Raw genomic sequence first — 14,011 nt, 5'->3', positions numbered from 1 at the left:
CCACAGAATCCATCACATGCATGTAATAAATTCTTTTGTTTTAATGTTTAATAGCGTTTTGGGGGTTGTTGACTGGTACCTTCTCTTACACTTCTGTTCACTTTATACTGTTGGTCCTGTACTAAGAAAGATGATGCAGTAAGTTTACAATATGAATGCTAATAGTCCTTTCTTTGTGTTAATTTATTCTAGCCAAAACAAAATGGTGGAGGAATGGGTGGAGTGTGTGACTTACTTCATTGTGGCAGCTCCTTCTGCAGCCCTGGGGAGGTGCCATGCAGAGTAGAGAGTAAGTCCACTGATAATATATATGACACTATTAGCTCAGAGTAATGTGTCAATCAATGCTTTCCATCAGTTTGAAATGTCTATGCAGTGGATCATGTCATACTCTTTAAGTAATGTGTATTTTATTACTCTCTGCATTTTTTACTAAATTTTGCTCTGAGATGGTGCTGAGCAGCAGACTGTGCTGAAAAATAATCCAATATGGCACTAGAGACTATTTGGTGGCAGTAGTTTATTGTGGAGGAAAGTCAGTCATTTCTCACGCCAACATCTAATGCAGAGCAGTGTTTACGCTGCAACTTTGGCTGGTTTGGCTATTATAAAAATTGCCTCTTATGAACTGTGAGATGCCCACAAAAAGCTATAGACTGTGCAGTTATAATAAGTTTGAGGAATAGGTGTTATAGAGAGGTTATTAGCAAGCCTAGGACCAAAGATCAGTAGAGGAGTTAGGATTGCTTAAAGTATGTTAGTTAACTAGGGTATTATATGTAGTACCAGACTGACGACAAGTCATATTTTATGTGCAATATATTTCATTGGAGTGTTCCTCTGTCTCCCCTCTTACCACAAAGTTCCATCCTCTTTCCCATAATGCTTCATCTGCTTCTCTACATTGACCCTTTCCCCTCTCATGATTATGTGTTCACTTCCTATGGTGCAGCTTGTCTGGGTTTGTTTTCATGCCTTATTATTTGACTCCCCTTTCATATAATTGGACATTGCTCTTACTTTTATCTATCACGCTAAACTATTTCCACAATTTAATTCAGTTCTGCTCTAGCCTTTAATTATTGTTTATCACTTGTCTAGCCTTTAATTATTGTTTACCATTTGTTTTGTTCTCCCTGTATGTCTGCTTCCCCCTGACTGCTGACTTATCTGCCCCCTCCATTCAATCCTTTGTCAGTTAATGAAATCTTCACAATGAGTGCAGAAGAACTTTTGCTGAAGAGTAAAATTTGGGATCAAAAGAATCTTAGTTTTACCATTTATACTTGTTCATTTTGTATGATTTTAGATCAATAATTTTAATGTTGAAGCTTGTGCACAAATAATGTTGTATGGCATGTTTCGCAATTTTTTGGAAATTGACAAAAACTGTTAATTACAGAGAGTTGTTGCAAAATAATAATGTAATAGCAGATATGTATTGTTTGTGCACACGAACTGTTGAAAATACTTGGTTATGCTTTTTAAAATTGCACTAAGAATCATTCTTTTGAAAATAAGTATGTATTAAAATGGAAAAATACTGTTTAGCAATATTCCAGATCATTCTGTACTCTGCTGTAGTGATAAATTTGTCTAGAATCCAAAAGTTGTAAGTAAGAATATTATAACAGGGTATAAAATAATATTTATTGTAAACTGATTACTTTGGTCTTCAGAAAAGTAATAGAACATGAGTTTTATCAAGTTGAGACACAAATCTGGTACATTAAACTCAGGTGTCATACTGCAGGTTTCTGTAGAAAAGCCTGCATTTTGGCCCCATGTATTTCATTTTATCCAATAGACTCATTTTCTTCTCCTTATGAAGTTTCAGTGCCACCACTGTAGAGCAGCTGAAAACCAGAAGGCAATGAAAAATTTTGTACTTGATGTTCACAACCAATTTTTACAATGCAGTTCTTTCTCAAGGGCAGAGCACATTTTGATTATGACACATGCTTACGCCTCAAGGACTGTGGCTACACAGCTTCAGCCAGAGTTCATCAGTAATTTTCAGAGCAGGTGACTTCTTGAAAACCAACTCAATGGATCCTACATCCTTGATATCTTCCATCATCACTGTCTCCTGAGTGGTCAGTTTTGAAAGTTTAACAAAGGCCTCAGCAATAACATGTTTCCATTCTCAAGGAACCATAACTTATGACACTTTCTTTCATTTGGATAATTGCGAAGTCCCTGTCACAAGGTAGGAAACTATGACCAGAACATGAAAACTTTTGATGTATTTCTGTAAAGTACTGGCAGCTGACCAGATAGAAATAAAACACTAAAACTCTCCAGTTATTGTTCTGACCAACACAGTGGTCGAACTGTACAGTTGGTTTGCATTCCATACCTCCTTCAAGCATGTTGTATCGTACATCACAAATTTAAGCAGATAGGAAACTATTTCAAGTGAATCTCTTCTTGCACTGGATTCATCCTACAGATTTATTGTGATGTTTCTGGTATACATCATGAACCATGAAATTATATGATGAAGGCCATCTCTGGTAGAATACCATGGAATGCATCAATGTAGGACAAAGTAAAACCTGTTGTAGGTGAACACACATAACATGTATATTGTTGTTCCTTTTAGCCATTTCTGTATTGTTTTTTAGCATTTTGTGTGCTTGGTCTGCTTTTGCACGATGCAACTGACTCAAGTTCTATGTTATGTAATTCTATTTTGTCTGAAGCTATGATCATCTTGTTAAACAACAAATCACTATATCTGCAAGTATCTGACCTAGGTGTCTCGAAATGCCAGTTAAAATCTTTTGAAACATGCTTTGATAATATGACTGGTTATTGATTTACCAAGAAAATTTTCAGTTAACAGTCATTACATTCTGCAGGGGTTGAGATCAGGGTGCAGACATCCTTTTGACAATTTATTCCTGGTGTAATGGTTCATCTACCTTGAGAAACTCAAAATGTATTGCCGAATCAGAGCCCTGTTGTCATGTGATATGGCATGTGGCCTACTGAAATGTTTTCCTTGACTATTTGTAGGAGTAGTCATTCCACCACTTAGTTTATGTTGAAGAGTCCGTATTCATCACTGAGTGTTGCAGAATATGTCAAGTATTGTTTTTTGGCACACTTCTTTCGACTGTCCTGTGTACTGGAAAATAGCTTGTTTCCATAAGTATCGTCTGTCTTTTTTTTTAGTCCAGCTGCAATGCCTATATCCATATATTTTAACAAGTGAATGAAGTGCTCATCATATGTCAAGGCATAATATTCTTTATACAGCTTTAATTAATTTCCAGATTTATGTTCTTGCATCCTTCTTTTGAGCACACTTCTGCATTGCATAAACAGTCCTTAATCATGCAAACAACCAATATTACTACCTAGTATTCAACTGGATTATCATATTTCATGTTCTCTTTTAATAATATACCAGTGTTCAGATTGTGTATTATATTTTTTGTTGATGGTAACCACAGAAATATAACTAATTTTCCAGAATGAGATTTTCACTCTGCAGCGGAGTGTGTGCTGATATGAAACTTCCTGGCAGATTAAAACTGTGTGCCCGACCGAGACTCGAACTCGGGACCTTTGCCTTTTGCGGGCAAGTGCTCTACCATCTGAGCTACCGAAGCACGACTCACACCTGGTCTCACAGCTTTACTTCTGCCAGTATCTCATCTCCTACCTTCCAAACTTTACAGAAGCTCTCCTGCGAACCTTGCAGAACTAGCACTCCTGAAAGAAAGGATATTGTGGAGACATGGCTTAGCCACAGCCTGGGGGATGTTTCCAGAATGAGATTTTCACTCTGCAGCGGAGTGTGCGCTGATATGAAAGCTGTGAGACTGGGCATAAGTCGTGCTTCGGTAGCTCAGATGGTAGAGCACTTGCCTGCAAAAGGCAAAGGTCCCGAGTTTGAGTCTCGGTCGGGCGCACAGTTTTAATCTGCCAGGAAGTTTCATATCAGTGCACACTCCGCTGCAGAGTGAAAATCTCATTCTGAAAACATCCCCCAGGCTGTGGCTAAGCCATGTCTCCGCAATATCCTTTCTTTCAGAAGTGCTAGTTCTGCAAGGTTCGCAGGAGAGCTTCTGTAAAGTTTGGAAGGTAGGAGACGAGATATTGGCAGAAGTAAAGTTGTGAGACCGGGCATGAGTCATGCTTCGGTAGCTCAGATGGTAGAGCACTTGCCCCTGAAAGGCAAAGGTCCCGAGTTTGAGTCTCGGTCGGGCACACAGTTTTAATCTGCCAGGAAGTTTCATATCAGCACACACTCCGCTGCAGAGTGAAAATCTCATTCTGAAAACATCCCCCCAGGCTGTGGCTAAGCCATGTCTCCGCAATATCCTTTCTTTCAGGAGTGCTAGTTCTGCAAGGTTCGCAGGAGAGCTTCTGTAAAGTTTGGAAGGTAGGAGATGAGATACTGGCAGAAGTAAAGCTGTGAGACCAGGCGTGAGTCGTGCTTTGGTAGCTCAGATGGTAGAGCACTTGCCCGCAAAAGGCAAAGGTCCCGAGTTCGAGTCTCGGTCGGGCACACAGTTTTAATCTGCCAGGAAGTTTCATAACTAATTTTGTTCATGTTACATATTTTTTTACTGTTTGCACAGAGGCATGAAAACTGTGTGATGTCCTTGCTGTTTAGTGCTGTCCTTGGATGGTTAATCACTTCTACCACAGCCAAGATCCATGCAACCAGATCTTTCTTTGACTGCCCACAGGTCTCATTAACAAGACTCTTCATGTATACCTACAAGTTAAAGTAAAAATAGGGTTAAATCTGGGGTTTAGGTGGCCAAGCACATGGTCCATCTTGACCAATCCAACTGTCCATTTAGATTACATTCATATGGTTTTGGACATGAACTGCAAAATGTACTGCTGCAACATCATGCTGGAACCATAATTCATGCTGAATGTCCAATGACACATCTTTCAAAAACTCTGCCAGCAATTGTTACAGGAATATCAAGTATCTGAAACCCATTAGATGGGGCGAAAGGATGGATGGCTCATTAACACGACCATTGCAGATACCTGCCCAGATGTTGAGGCTGATGGTGTGCTGAAATCTTCATGTACATGTGGCTTTGGGGTTTTCATGATCCCAGATGTGGCTACTTCAAGTGTTCAGAACATCTGCCCTGTCAAAATACATTGCACAAAATCTGTACTTTCTGAGAGTGATATGTGTGGATTTACTGTTCATGTGGATCACATTAGACAGATGAGTGATGCACATGCAAGTCACATGTAATGGCTTGGGCACTTATCAATGGGTTCTCTTCAACTTAATGAAGCACTTCCTCTTCCAGTGCAACAGTTTACCATCTTCTTGGGGCACTACAGTTTGCTCAGTCACTTGTGAATTTCCAACTTTCATCCTGCAACTGTTGTTCTGCTCTGGCAAACATGAGTCCGGGTGACATGATTTGGAAAGTACTCATGGTACAGCTTCTCTTCCACTATGGCAAGCTTCATCATAGTAACAATATATTGGTGTACTCTGCAAATGTATATTCAGGCATCCTGTTACTGCAATACTTATCACTGTAATGTCAACTGATGCACCACCAGGAAGCATGAAGACAAGGCAGATGGAAACAGAGGATATCACATCATCATACCATTCATGAATGTGGGTAGCATGCCATAGCGGGTGAACTGTGTAAGAAACATCTAGTGCAGAGTTGAGTAGCTCTTGTTTTCCTTGCAATATGGAAATGAACTGTTTCTGGACAGGGGTTCCTATGTAAAACTTAGTCTACTAAGTCCTCTCCTCAACCTCTAGAAGTGTGTAAGATGAATTGTGAAATGCCCTGTATAATACTTCAAGGAAGTCTGATAAGGACCATTAACAATATTGATGAACTAGCAGGTAATGTTCATAGTTCTATGAAACAATATGTAGATGATGCAGCAATGTAGAGGGATATGACACTTAGAAACTTGTTACAAAATACAGGAAGACTTGTACATGATCGGAACTTGTGGCAAAGGTTGGCAGCTGAACTTCAAAATAAATAAATGTGAATGTAATTTGGGCAAATAGGTGAAAAAAGTCTGATAATTTTGAATATATATTAGCAATCAATCTCTAGAATTGCTCACATTGATCAAGTATATAGAAGTATCTGTCTGGAGTGACTGTAAGTAGTATGACCACATATAAAACTGGTCTTGAGGAAGGCTTGTGCATCACTGAGAATGTTGTTGAAGTCTAATTCATCCACAAACAAGACTGAAGTGCTACTGACCTGTTTGATGCCACATAAGTCTCATGGAACTTCTCCGTTAATATTCTTCCTGTGATTATTTGATGTGATGAACAGTTATTGAATAAATGTACACATGTCACTATAGAATTCACATTTTCATTCTCTTCCTATTTATTGGCACTAAATGCACTATTCATGATCGGCTTGATTGTAATGTTTTAACATCCGTTTTGTAACAAAGATCAGTAAGCTCCATAGGCTCTGATTAGTTTCACACTGCTCACACAATTTAAAAAGTGGCAAAGACTGATGATCATGGAGATTCATGTTTTGTCTACTGAGCACTGATTGTGGAACACTACAGATTGGATACACATTGGACACTGATGATTATATGATGAAAATCAAATACTGAACATAAGAAGTATGCTTGATGACTAGTTACCAACATAGAACTGACTTATAAGTTTGCTAGTTCACTGCTGGGCTCAAACTGACTTTTGCTTGGTGCATAATGACTTTAAACTACCTCCATCTAGACAGACCTCAGAAGGCTCAACAATACTGACTGACCATTGTGTCATCCTTAGTCGACAGACATCACTGGATGTGGATATGGAGAGGTCATTACACCACTCTCCTGGCCATTGTTGGTTTTTGTGGCTGGAACTGCTATTTCTCAGTCATCTAGCTCCTCAGTCGGTCTCACAGTGGCTGAGGCGTCCCCCCCCCCCCCCTTACACACACACACACACACACACACACACACACACACACACACACACACACACACTTGCCAACAGCATTCATTACATCCGGACGTCAGCCATTCAAGTGCTAGCCACTTACATACTTACAAATGTCAAAAATATAAAATACAGAGCTATTACATTTTAGATATAAACATAAAAAACAAGGACAGTGAAACATACAAAAACAACTTAGTCAATGAATTTATCTTGATTAAATATGAGCTGTAGAATACGTAGAATCAGAAAGTGGCAAAATTATAGGTACTATTTTATGATGTGGAAGTTTTAAAATATGCTGGGATTTTCAATGTCAGCCAGAATATTCTATAAAATTACATATTATAATTTGGATATTTCGTAAATTAATGTATTATTTTAGGAGAGTCATGCATTTTTGGGATCAGAAAATTTGGGTTACGCAGCTATAACAGTGGAATTTTGATGGGGTCACATTTTAAGACTGGAATGTTTTGGAATATGAAAAGTTTGGATAAGATAATTTTTGAAATATTAAGTTTTCATAAAAAGTAAAACATTTGCTTGAAAGAGGAGAATGAGGCTTTCAAACAATGTATGTTAATTTTAAAATAAACAGTTTTTAGTGGAGCTGAATTTTAATGTGCACATGATTTACACTTTACAGGTATTGTAAATTATGAATATTTCTTTGAATAAATTGTTTCTACACGAACTGTTTACACCAATTTCATCAGCAGACTGTAAATTATCCCACAAATAATTAAATTTAATGAAATACTTGAATGAATAAAAATTTGGTAATTTTATGTGCACATAGTCTATACATATGTGTATTATGGGGGGGCATTGTGGGAATTATTTAAAGAGTACAGTTATAGTAGTTGGAGCTATTCCATCTTGCTTGTGTCAAGCTGCTTACAGGTCCTACATTTGAGCAGTTTTTGAGTATTGTTCATGGATCTGGGTCACATACACTATATAGATTAATGAGAAAGATAGGAAAGATTCACAGAAGAATGATACAATTTGGTGTTAATGTATTTGGTTAACATGAGCATATCACCAAAATATTCAACAAACTTCAGTGGAGTGCTACAACAAAGCACTATTGTAGCAGGGAGAATCTTCAAAAAAATTTGAAGATCCCACAAGACAAGAAACACATTAATTCCTCTGATTTAGATCTTGTGTAATGATACATGAAAGTAAAATCAGAGAAATTTGACTATGTAGTGAGGGTAATCAACAGTTTTTCTTATTGTATACTGTGATCAGAACAAGAATTGGTAAAATGAGTCTGATACACTATATATCCTCGATCAAACTCATAGTGGCTTGTAGATCTAGATGTATGGGAAGCATCAGATTACCCACAACTATCTGTGCTCATATGGAAAAACCATTGTATTTTGTAAGAGAGGCTGCAAAGCTGGTACATATTATAATGAAACTGGATTTATTGCAAGTTATTGTGGAGTGAAATATTTGTAAGACATTTCTCATTGTAATTCCTCCAATAATCACTGTACTAATTAATTTGTGGCTACACAGTGAAGGATAAAAGTGCCTTTTTGCCACATGGTTAAAGATTGATGCCTGATTGACTGGAACATTCAGCAAATTTGATGGTAGAACTTTCTTTCTTTAAAGTCAAAGAGGCAAAGAGTGGTTCAGTGTTGTATAGAGGAGCATAACTCAGTCATATGAAGAATGCTCAAGCACATTCTCTCATATTACTGATTTTGCAACATCAGAATCTCTCACCTTAATTTAATATTTGCAAGTATCACATTCTATCCTGAAGCTGAAGATGACATTTTTCTTGAGAAGAGTTGCTCTACTCTTTTACAGACTAATTCTGAGTTGTGTGTGCATGATAATTTAATACAGTCTGCTGGTGTGGAACTCAAACTTGGAAAATTTTGAAAAGTTTGACCAAACTGCTTAGGTCATCATTCCCTAAGCTTATGCACTACTTAATCTAACTTAAACTAACTTATGCTAAAAACAACACACACACCCATGCCCGAGGGAGGACTCGAACCCCAGACAGGGGGAGCTGCATGGACTGTGACAAGGCACCTACATCTACATCTACATTTATACTCCGAAAGCCACCCAATGGTGTATGGCGGAGGGCACTTTACGTGCCACTGTCATTACCTCCCTTTTCTGTTCCAGTCGCATATGGTTCGCAGGAAGAACGACTGTCTGAAACCCTCCGTGCGTGCTCAAATCTCTCTAATTTTACATTCGTGATCTCCTCGGGAGGTATAAGTTGGGGGAAGCAATATATTCGATACCTCATCCAGAAACGCACCCTCTCGAAACCTGGCAAGCAAGCTACACCGCGATGCAGAGCGCCTCTCTTGCAGAGTCTGCCACTTGAGTTTGCTAAACATCTCCGTATCGCTATCATGGTTACCAAATAACCCTGTGACAAAACGCGCCACTCTTCTTTGGATCTTCTCTATCTCCTCTGTCAACCCGATCTGGTACGGATCCCACACTGATGAGCAATACTCAAGTATAGGGCGAACGAGTGTTTTGTAAGCCACCTCCTTTGTTGATGGACTACATTTTCTAAGGACTCTCCCAATGAATCTCAACCTGGTACCCGCCTTACCAACAATTAATTTTATATGATCATTCCACTTCAAATCGTTCCGCACACATACTCCCAGATATTTTACAGAAGTAACTGCTACCAGTGTTTGTTCCGCTATCATATAATCATACAATAAAGGATCCTTCTTTCTATGTATTCGCAATATGTTACATTTGTCTATGTTAAGGGTCAGTTGCCACTCCCTGCACCATGTGCCTATCTGCTGCAGATCTTCCTGCATTTCGCTAGAATTTTCTAATGCTGCAACTTCTCTGTATACTACAGCATCATCCGCGAAAAGCCGCATGGAACTTCCGACACTATCTACTAGGTCATTTATATATATTGTGAAAAGCAATGGTCCCATAACACTCCCCTGTGGCATGCCAGAGGTTACTTTAACGTCTGTAGACGTCTCTCCAATGATAACAACATGCTGTGTTCTGTTTGCTAAAAACTCTTCAATCCAGCCACACAGCTGGTCTGATATTCCGTAGGCTCTTACTTTGTTTATCAGGCGACGGTGCGGAACTGTAGTGAACGCCTCCCGGAAGTCAAGGAAAATAGCATCTACCTGGGAGCCTGTATCTAAAATTTTGCTGGGTCTCATGAACAAATAAAGCGAGTTGGGTCTCACACGATTGCTGTTTCCGGAATCCATGTTGATTCCTACAGGGTAGATTCTGGGTTTCCAGAAATGACATGACATGCAAGCAAAAAACATGTTCTAAAATTCTACAACAGATCGATGTCACAGATATAGGTCTATAGTTTTGCGCATCTGTCGACGACCCTTCTTGAAGACTGGGACTACCTGTGCTCTTTTCCAATCATTTGTAACCTTCTGTTCCTCTAGAGACTTGCGGTACACGGCTGTTAGAAGGGGGGCAAGTTCTTTCGTGTACTCTGTGTAGAATCGAATTGGTATCCCGTCAGGTCCAGTGGACTTTCCTCTGTTGAGTGATTCCAGTTGCTTTTCTATTCCTTGGACACTTACACTCCTGGAAATGGAAAAAAGAACACATTGACACCAGTGTGTCAGACCCACCATACTTGCTCCGGACACTGCGAGAGGGCTGTACAAGCAATGATCACACGCACGGCACAGGGGACACACCAGGAACCGCGGTGTTGGCCGTCGAATGGCGCTAGCTGCGCAGCATTTGTGCACCGCCGCCATCAGTGTCAGCCAGTTTGCCGTGGCATACGGAGCTCCATCGCAGTCTTTAACACTGGTAGCATGCCGCGACAGCGTGGACGTGAAGCGTATGTGCAGTTGACGGACTTTGAGCGAGGGCGTATAGTGGGCATGCGGGAGGCCGGGTGGACGTACCGCCGAATTGCTCAACACGTGGGGCGTGAGGTCTCCACAGTACATCGATGTTGTCGCCAGTGGTCGGCGGAAGGTGCACGTGCCCTTCGACCTGGGACCGGACCGCAGCGACGCACGGATGCACGCCAAGACCGTAGGATCCTACGCAGTGCCGTAGGGGACTGCACCGCCACTTCCCAGCAAATTAGGGACACTGTTGCTCCTGGGGTATCAGCGAGGACCATTCGCAACCATCTCCATGAAGCTGGGCTACGGTCCCGCACACCGTTAGGCCATCTTCCGCTCACGCCCCAACATCGTGCAGCCCACCTCCAGTGGTGTCGCGACAGGCGTGAATGGAGGGACGAATGGAGACGTGTTGTCTTCAGCGATGAGAGTCGCTTCTGCCTTGGTGCCAATGATGGTTGTATGCGTGTTTGGCGCCGTGCAGGTGAGCGCCACAATCAGGACTGCATACGACCGAGGCACACAGGGCCAATACCCGGCATCATGGTGTGGGGAGCGATCTCCTACATTGGCCATACACCACTGGTGATCGTCGAGGGGACACTGAATAGTGCACGGTACATCCAAACCATCATCGAACCCATCGTTCTACCATTCCTAGACCGGCAAGGGAACTTGCTGTTCCAACAGGACAATGCACGTCCGCATGTATCCCATGCCACCCAATGTGCTCTAGAAGGTGTAAGTCAACTACCCTGGCCAGCAAGATCTCCGGATCTGTCCCCCATTGAGCATGTTTGGGACTGGATGAAGCGTCGTCTCACACGGTCTGCACGTCCAGCACGAACGCTGGTCCAACTGAGGCGCCAGGTGGAAATGGCATGGCAAGCCGTTCCACAGGACTACATCCAGCATCTCTACAATTGTCTCCATGGGACAATAGCAGCCTGCATTGCTGCGAAAGGTGGATATACACTGTACTAGTGCCGACATTGTGCATGCTCTGTTGCCTGTGTCTATGTGCCTGTGGTTCTGTCAGTGTGATCATGTGATGTATCTGACCCCAGGAATGTGTCAATAAAGTTTCCCCTTCCTGGGACAATGAATTCACGGTGTTCTTATTTCAATTTCCAGGAGTGTATTTCAATGTCAGCCATTTTTTCCTTTGTGCAAGGATTTAGAGAAGGAACTTCAGTGCGGTCTTCCCCTGTGAAACAGCTTTGGAAAAAGGTGTTTAGTATTTCAGCTTTATGCGTGTCATCCTCTGTTTCAATGCCATCATCATCCAGGAGTGTCTGGATATGCTGTTTCGAGCCACGTACTGATTTAACGTAAGACCAGAACTTCCTAGGATTTTCTGTCAAGTCGGTACATAGAATTTTACTTTCGAATTCACTGAACGCTTCACGCATAGCCCTCCTTATGCTAACTTTGGCATCGTTTAGCTTCTGTTTGTCTGAGAGGTTTTGTCTGCGTTTAAACTTGCAGTGAAGCTCTCTTTGTTTTCGCAGTAGTTTCCTAACTTTGTGTGTTTTTCCCATCCCTCACAGTTTTTACTCGGTACGTACCTGTCTAAAACCCATTTTACGGTTGCCTTGAACTTTTCCCATAAACACTCAACATTGTCAGTGTCGGAACAGAAATTTTCGTTTTGATCTGTTAGGTAGTCTGAAATCTGCCTTCTGTTACTCTTGCTAAACAGATAAACCTTCCTCCCTTTTTTTTATATTCCTATTAACTTCCATATTCAGGGATACTGCAATGGCCCTATGATCAGTGTTCCCTGTTCTGCACTTATAGTGTCAAAAAGATCGGGTCTGTTTGTTATCAGTAGGTCCAAGATGTTATCTCCATGAGTCGGTTCTCTATTTAATTGCTCAAGGTAATTTTCAGATAGTACACTCAGTATAATGTCACTCGATGCTCTGTCCCTACCACCCATCCTAAACATCTGAGTGTCCCAGTCTATATCTGGTAAATTGAAATCTCCACGTAAGACTATAACATGCTGAGAAAATTTATGTGAAATGTATTCCAAATTTTCTCTCAATTGTTCTGCCACTAATGCTGCTGAGTCAGGAGATAGGTAAAAGGAGCCAATCATTAACCTAGCTCGGTTGTTGAGTGTAACCTCCACCCATAATAATTCACAGGAACTATCCACTTCTACTTCACTACAGGATAAACTACTACTAACAGCGACAAATACACCACCACCGGTTGCATGCAGTCTATCCTTTCTAAACACCATCTGTGCCTTTGTAAATATTTCGGCAGAGTTTATCTCTGGCTTCATCCAGCTTTCTGTACCTATAACAATTTCAGCTTCGGTGCTTTCTAGCAGCGCTTGAAGTTCCGGTACTTTACCAATGCAGCTTCGACAGTTTACAATTACAATACCGATTGCTGCTTGGTCCCCGCATGTCCTGACTTTGCCCCGCACCCTTTGAGGCTGTTGCCGTTTCTGTACTTGCCCGAGGCCATCTAACCTAAAAAACCACCCAGTCCACACCACACAACCCTTGCTACCCGTGTAGCTGCTTGCTGTGTGTAGTGGACTCCTGACCTATCCAGCGGAACCCGAAACCCCATCACCCTATGGCACAAGTTGAGGAATCCGCAGCCCACATGGTCACAGAACTGTCTCAGCCTCTGATTCAGACCCTCCACTCAGCTCTGTACCAAAGGTCCACAGTCAGTCCTGTCGACGATGCTGCAGATGGTGAGCTCTGCACCACTGGAAGCCAGAGAGGATTTCCTCCGATCCATAGCGACACACATCATTGGTGCTGACATGAGCGACCACCTGCCAATGGGTGCACCCTGTACCCTTCATGGCATCCGGAAGGACCCCTTCAACATCTGGAATGACTCCCCCCGGTATGCACACAGAGTGCACATTGGTTTTCTTCCCCTCTCTTGCTGCCATATCCCTAAGGGGTCCCATTACACGCCTGACTTTGGAGCTCCCAACTACCAGTAAGCCCACCCTCTGCGACTGCCCGGATCTTGCAGAGTGAGGGGCAACCTCTGGTCAGGACAAGCAGCCATGTCTGGCCAAAGATCAGTATCAGCCTGAGACAGAGCCTGAAACCGGTTCGTCAAACAAACTGGAGAGGCCTTCCGTTCAGCCCTCCGGAATGTCTTTCGCCCTCTGCCACACCTCGAGACAACCTCCCACTCTACCACA

At 41.7% G+C, this 14,011-nt stretch overlaps 1 protein-coding gene across 1 annotated transcript in view; it reads left to right on the top strand.

The window, feature by feature from the left end:
* Positions 1-14,011, top strand: part of LOC126148472 (uncharacterized) — a 222,676-nt gene that overhangs the window by 204,530 nt on the left and 4,135 nt on the right. The window contains exon 11 of the mRNA XM_049915759.1: positions 193-289. Within this exon, the coding sequence (XP_049771716.1) occupies positions 193-289 (97 nt within the window). The remainder of the gene's footprint in view (positions 1-192; positions 290-14,011) is intronic.

The sequence above is a fragment of the Schistocerca cancellata genome, chromosome 2 (assembly GCF_023864275.1).
Source record: "Schistocerca cancellata isolate TAMUIC-IGC-003103 chromosome 2, iqSchCanc2.1, whole genome shotgun sequence".
Lineage (NCBI taxonomy): Eukaryota > Metazoa > Arthropoda > Insecta > Orthoptera > Acrididae > Schistocerca > Schistocerca cancellata.
Note: the sequence above shows the minus strand (reverse complement) of the source record. Positions and strands in the feature narration are given on the sequence as shown.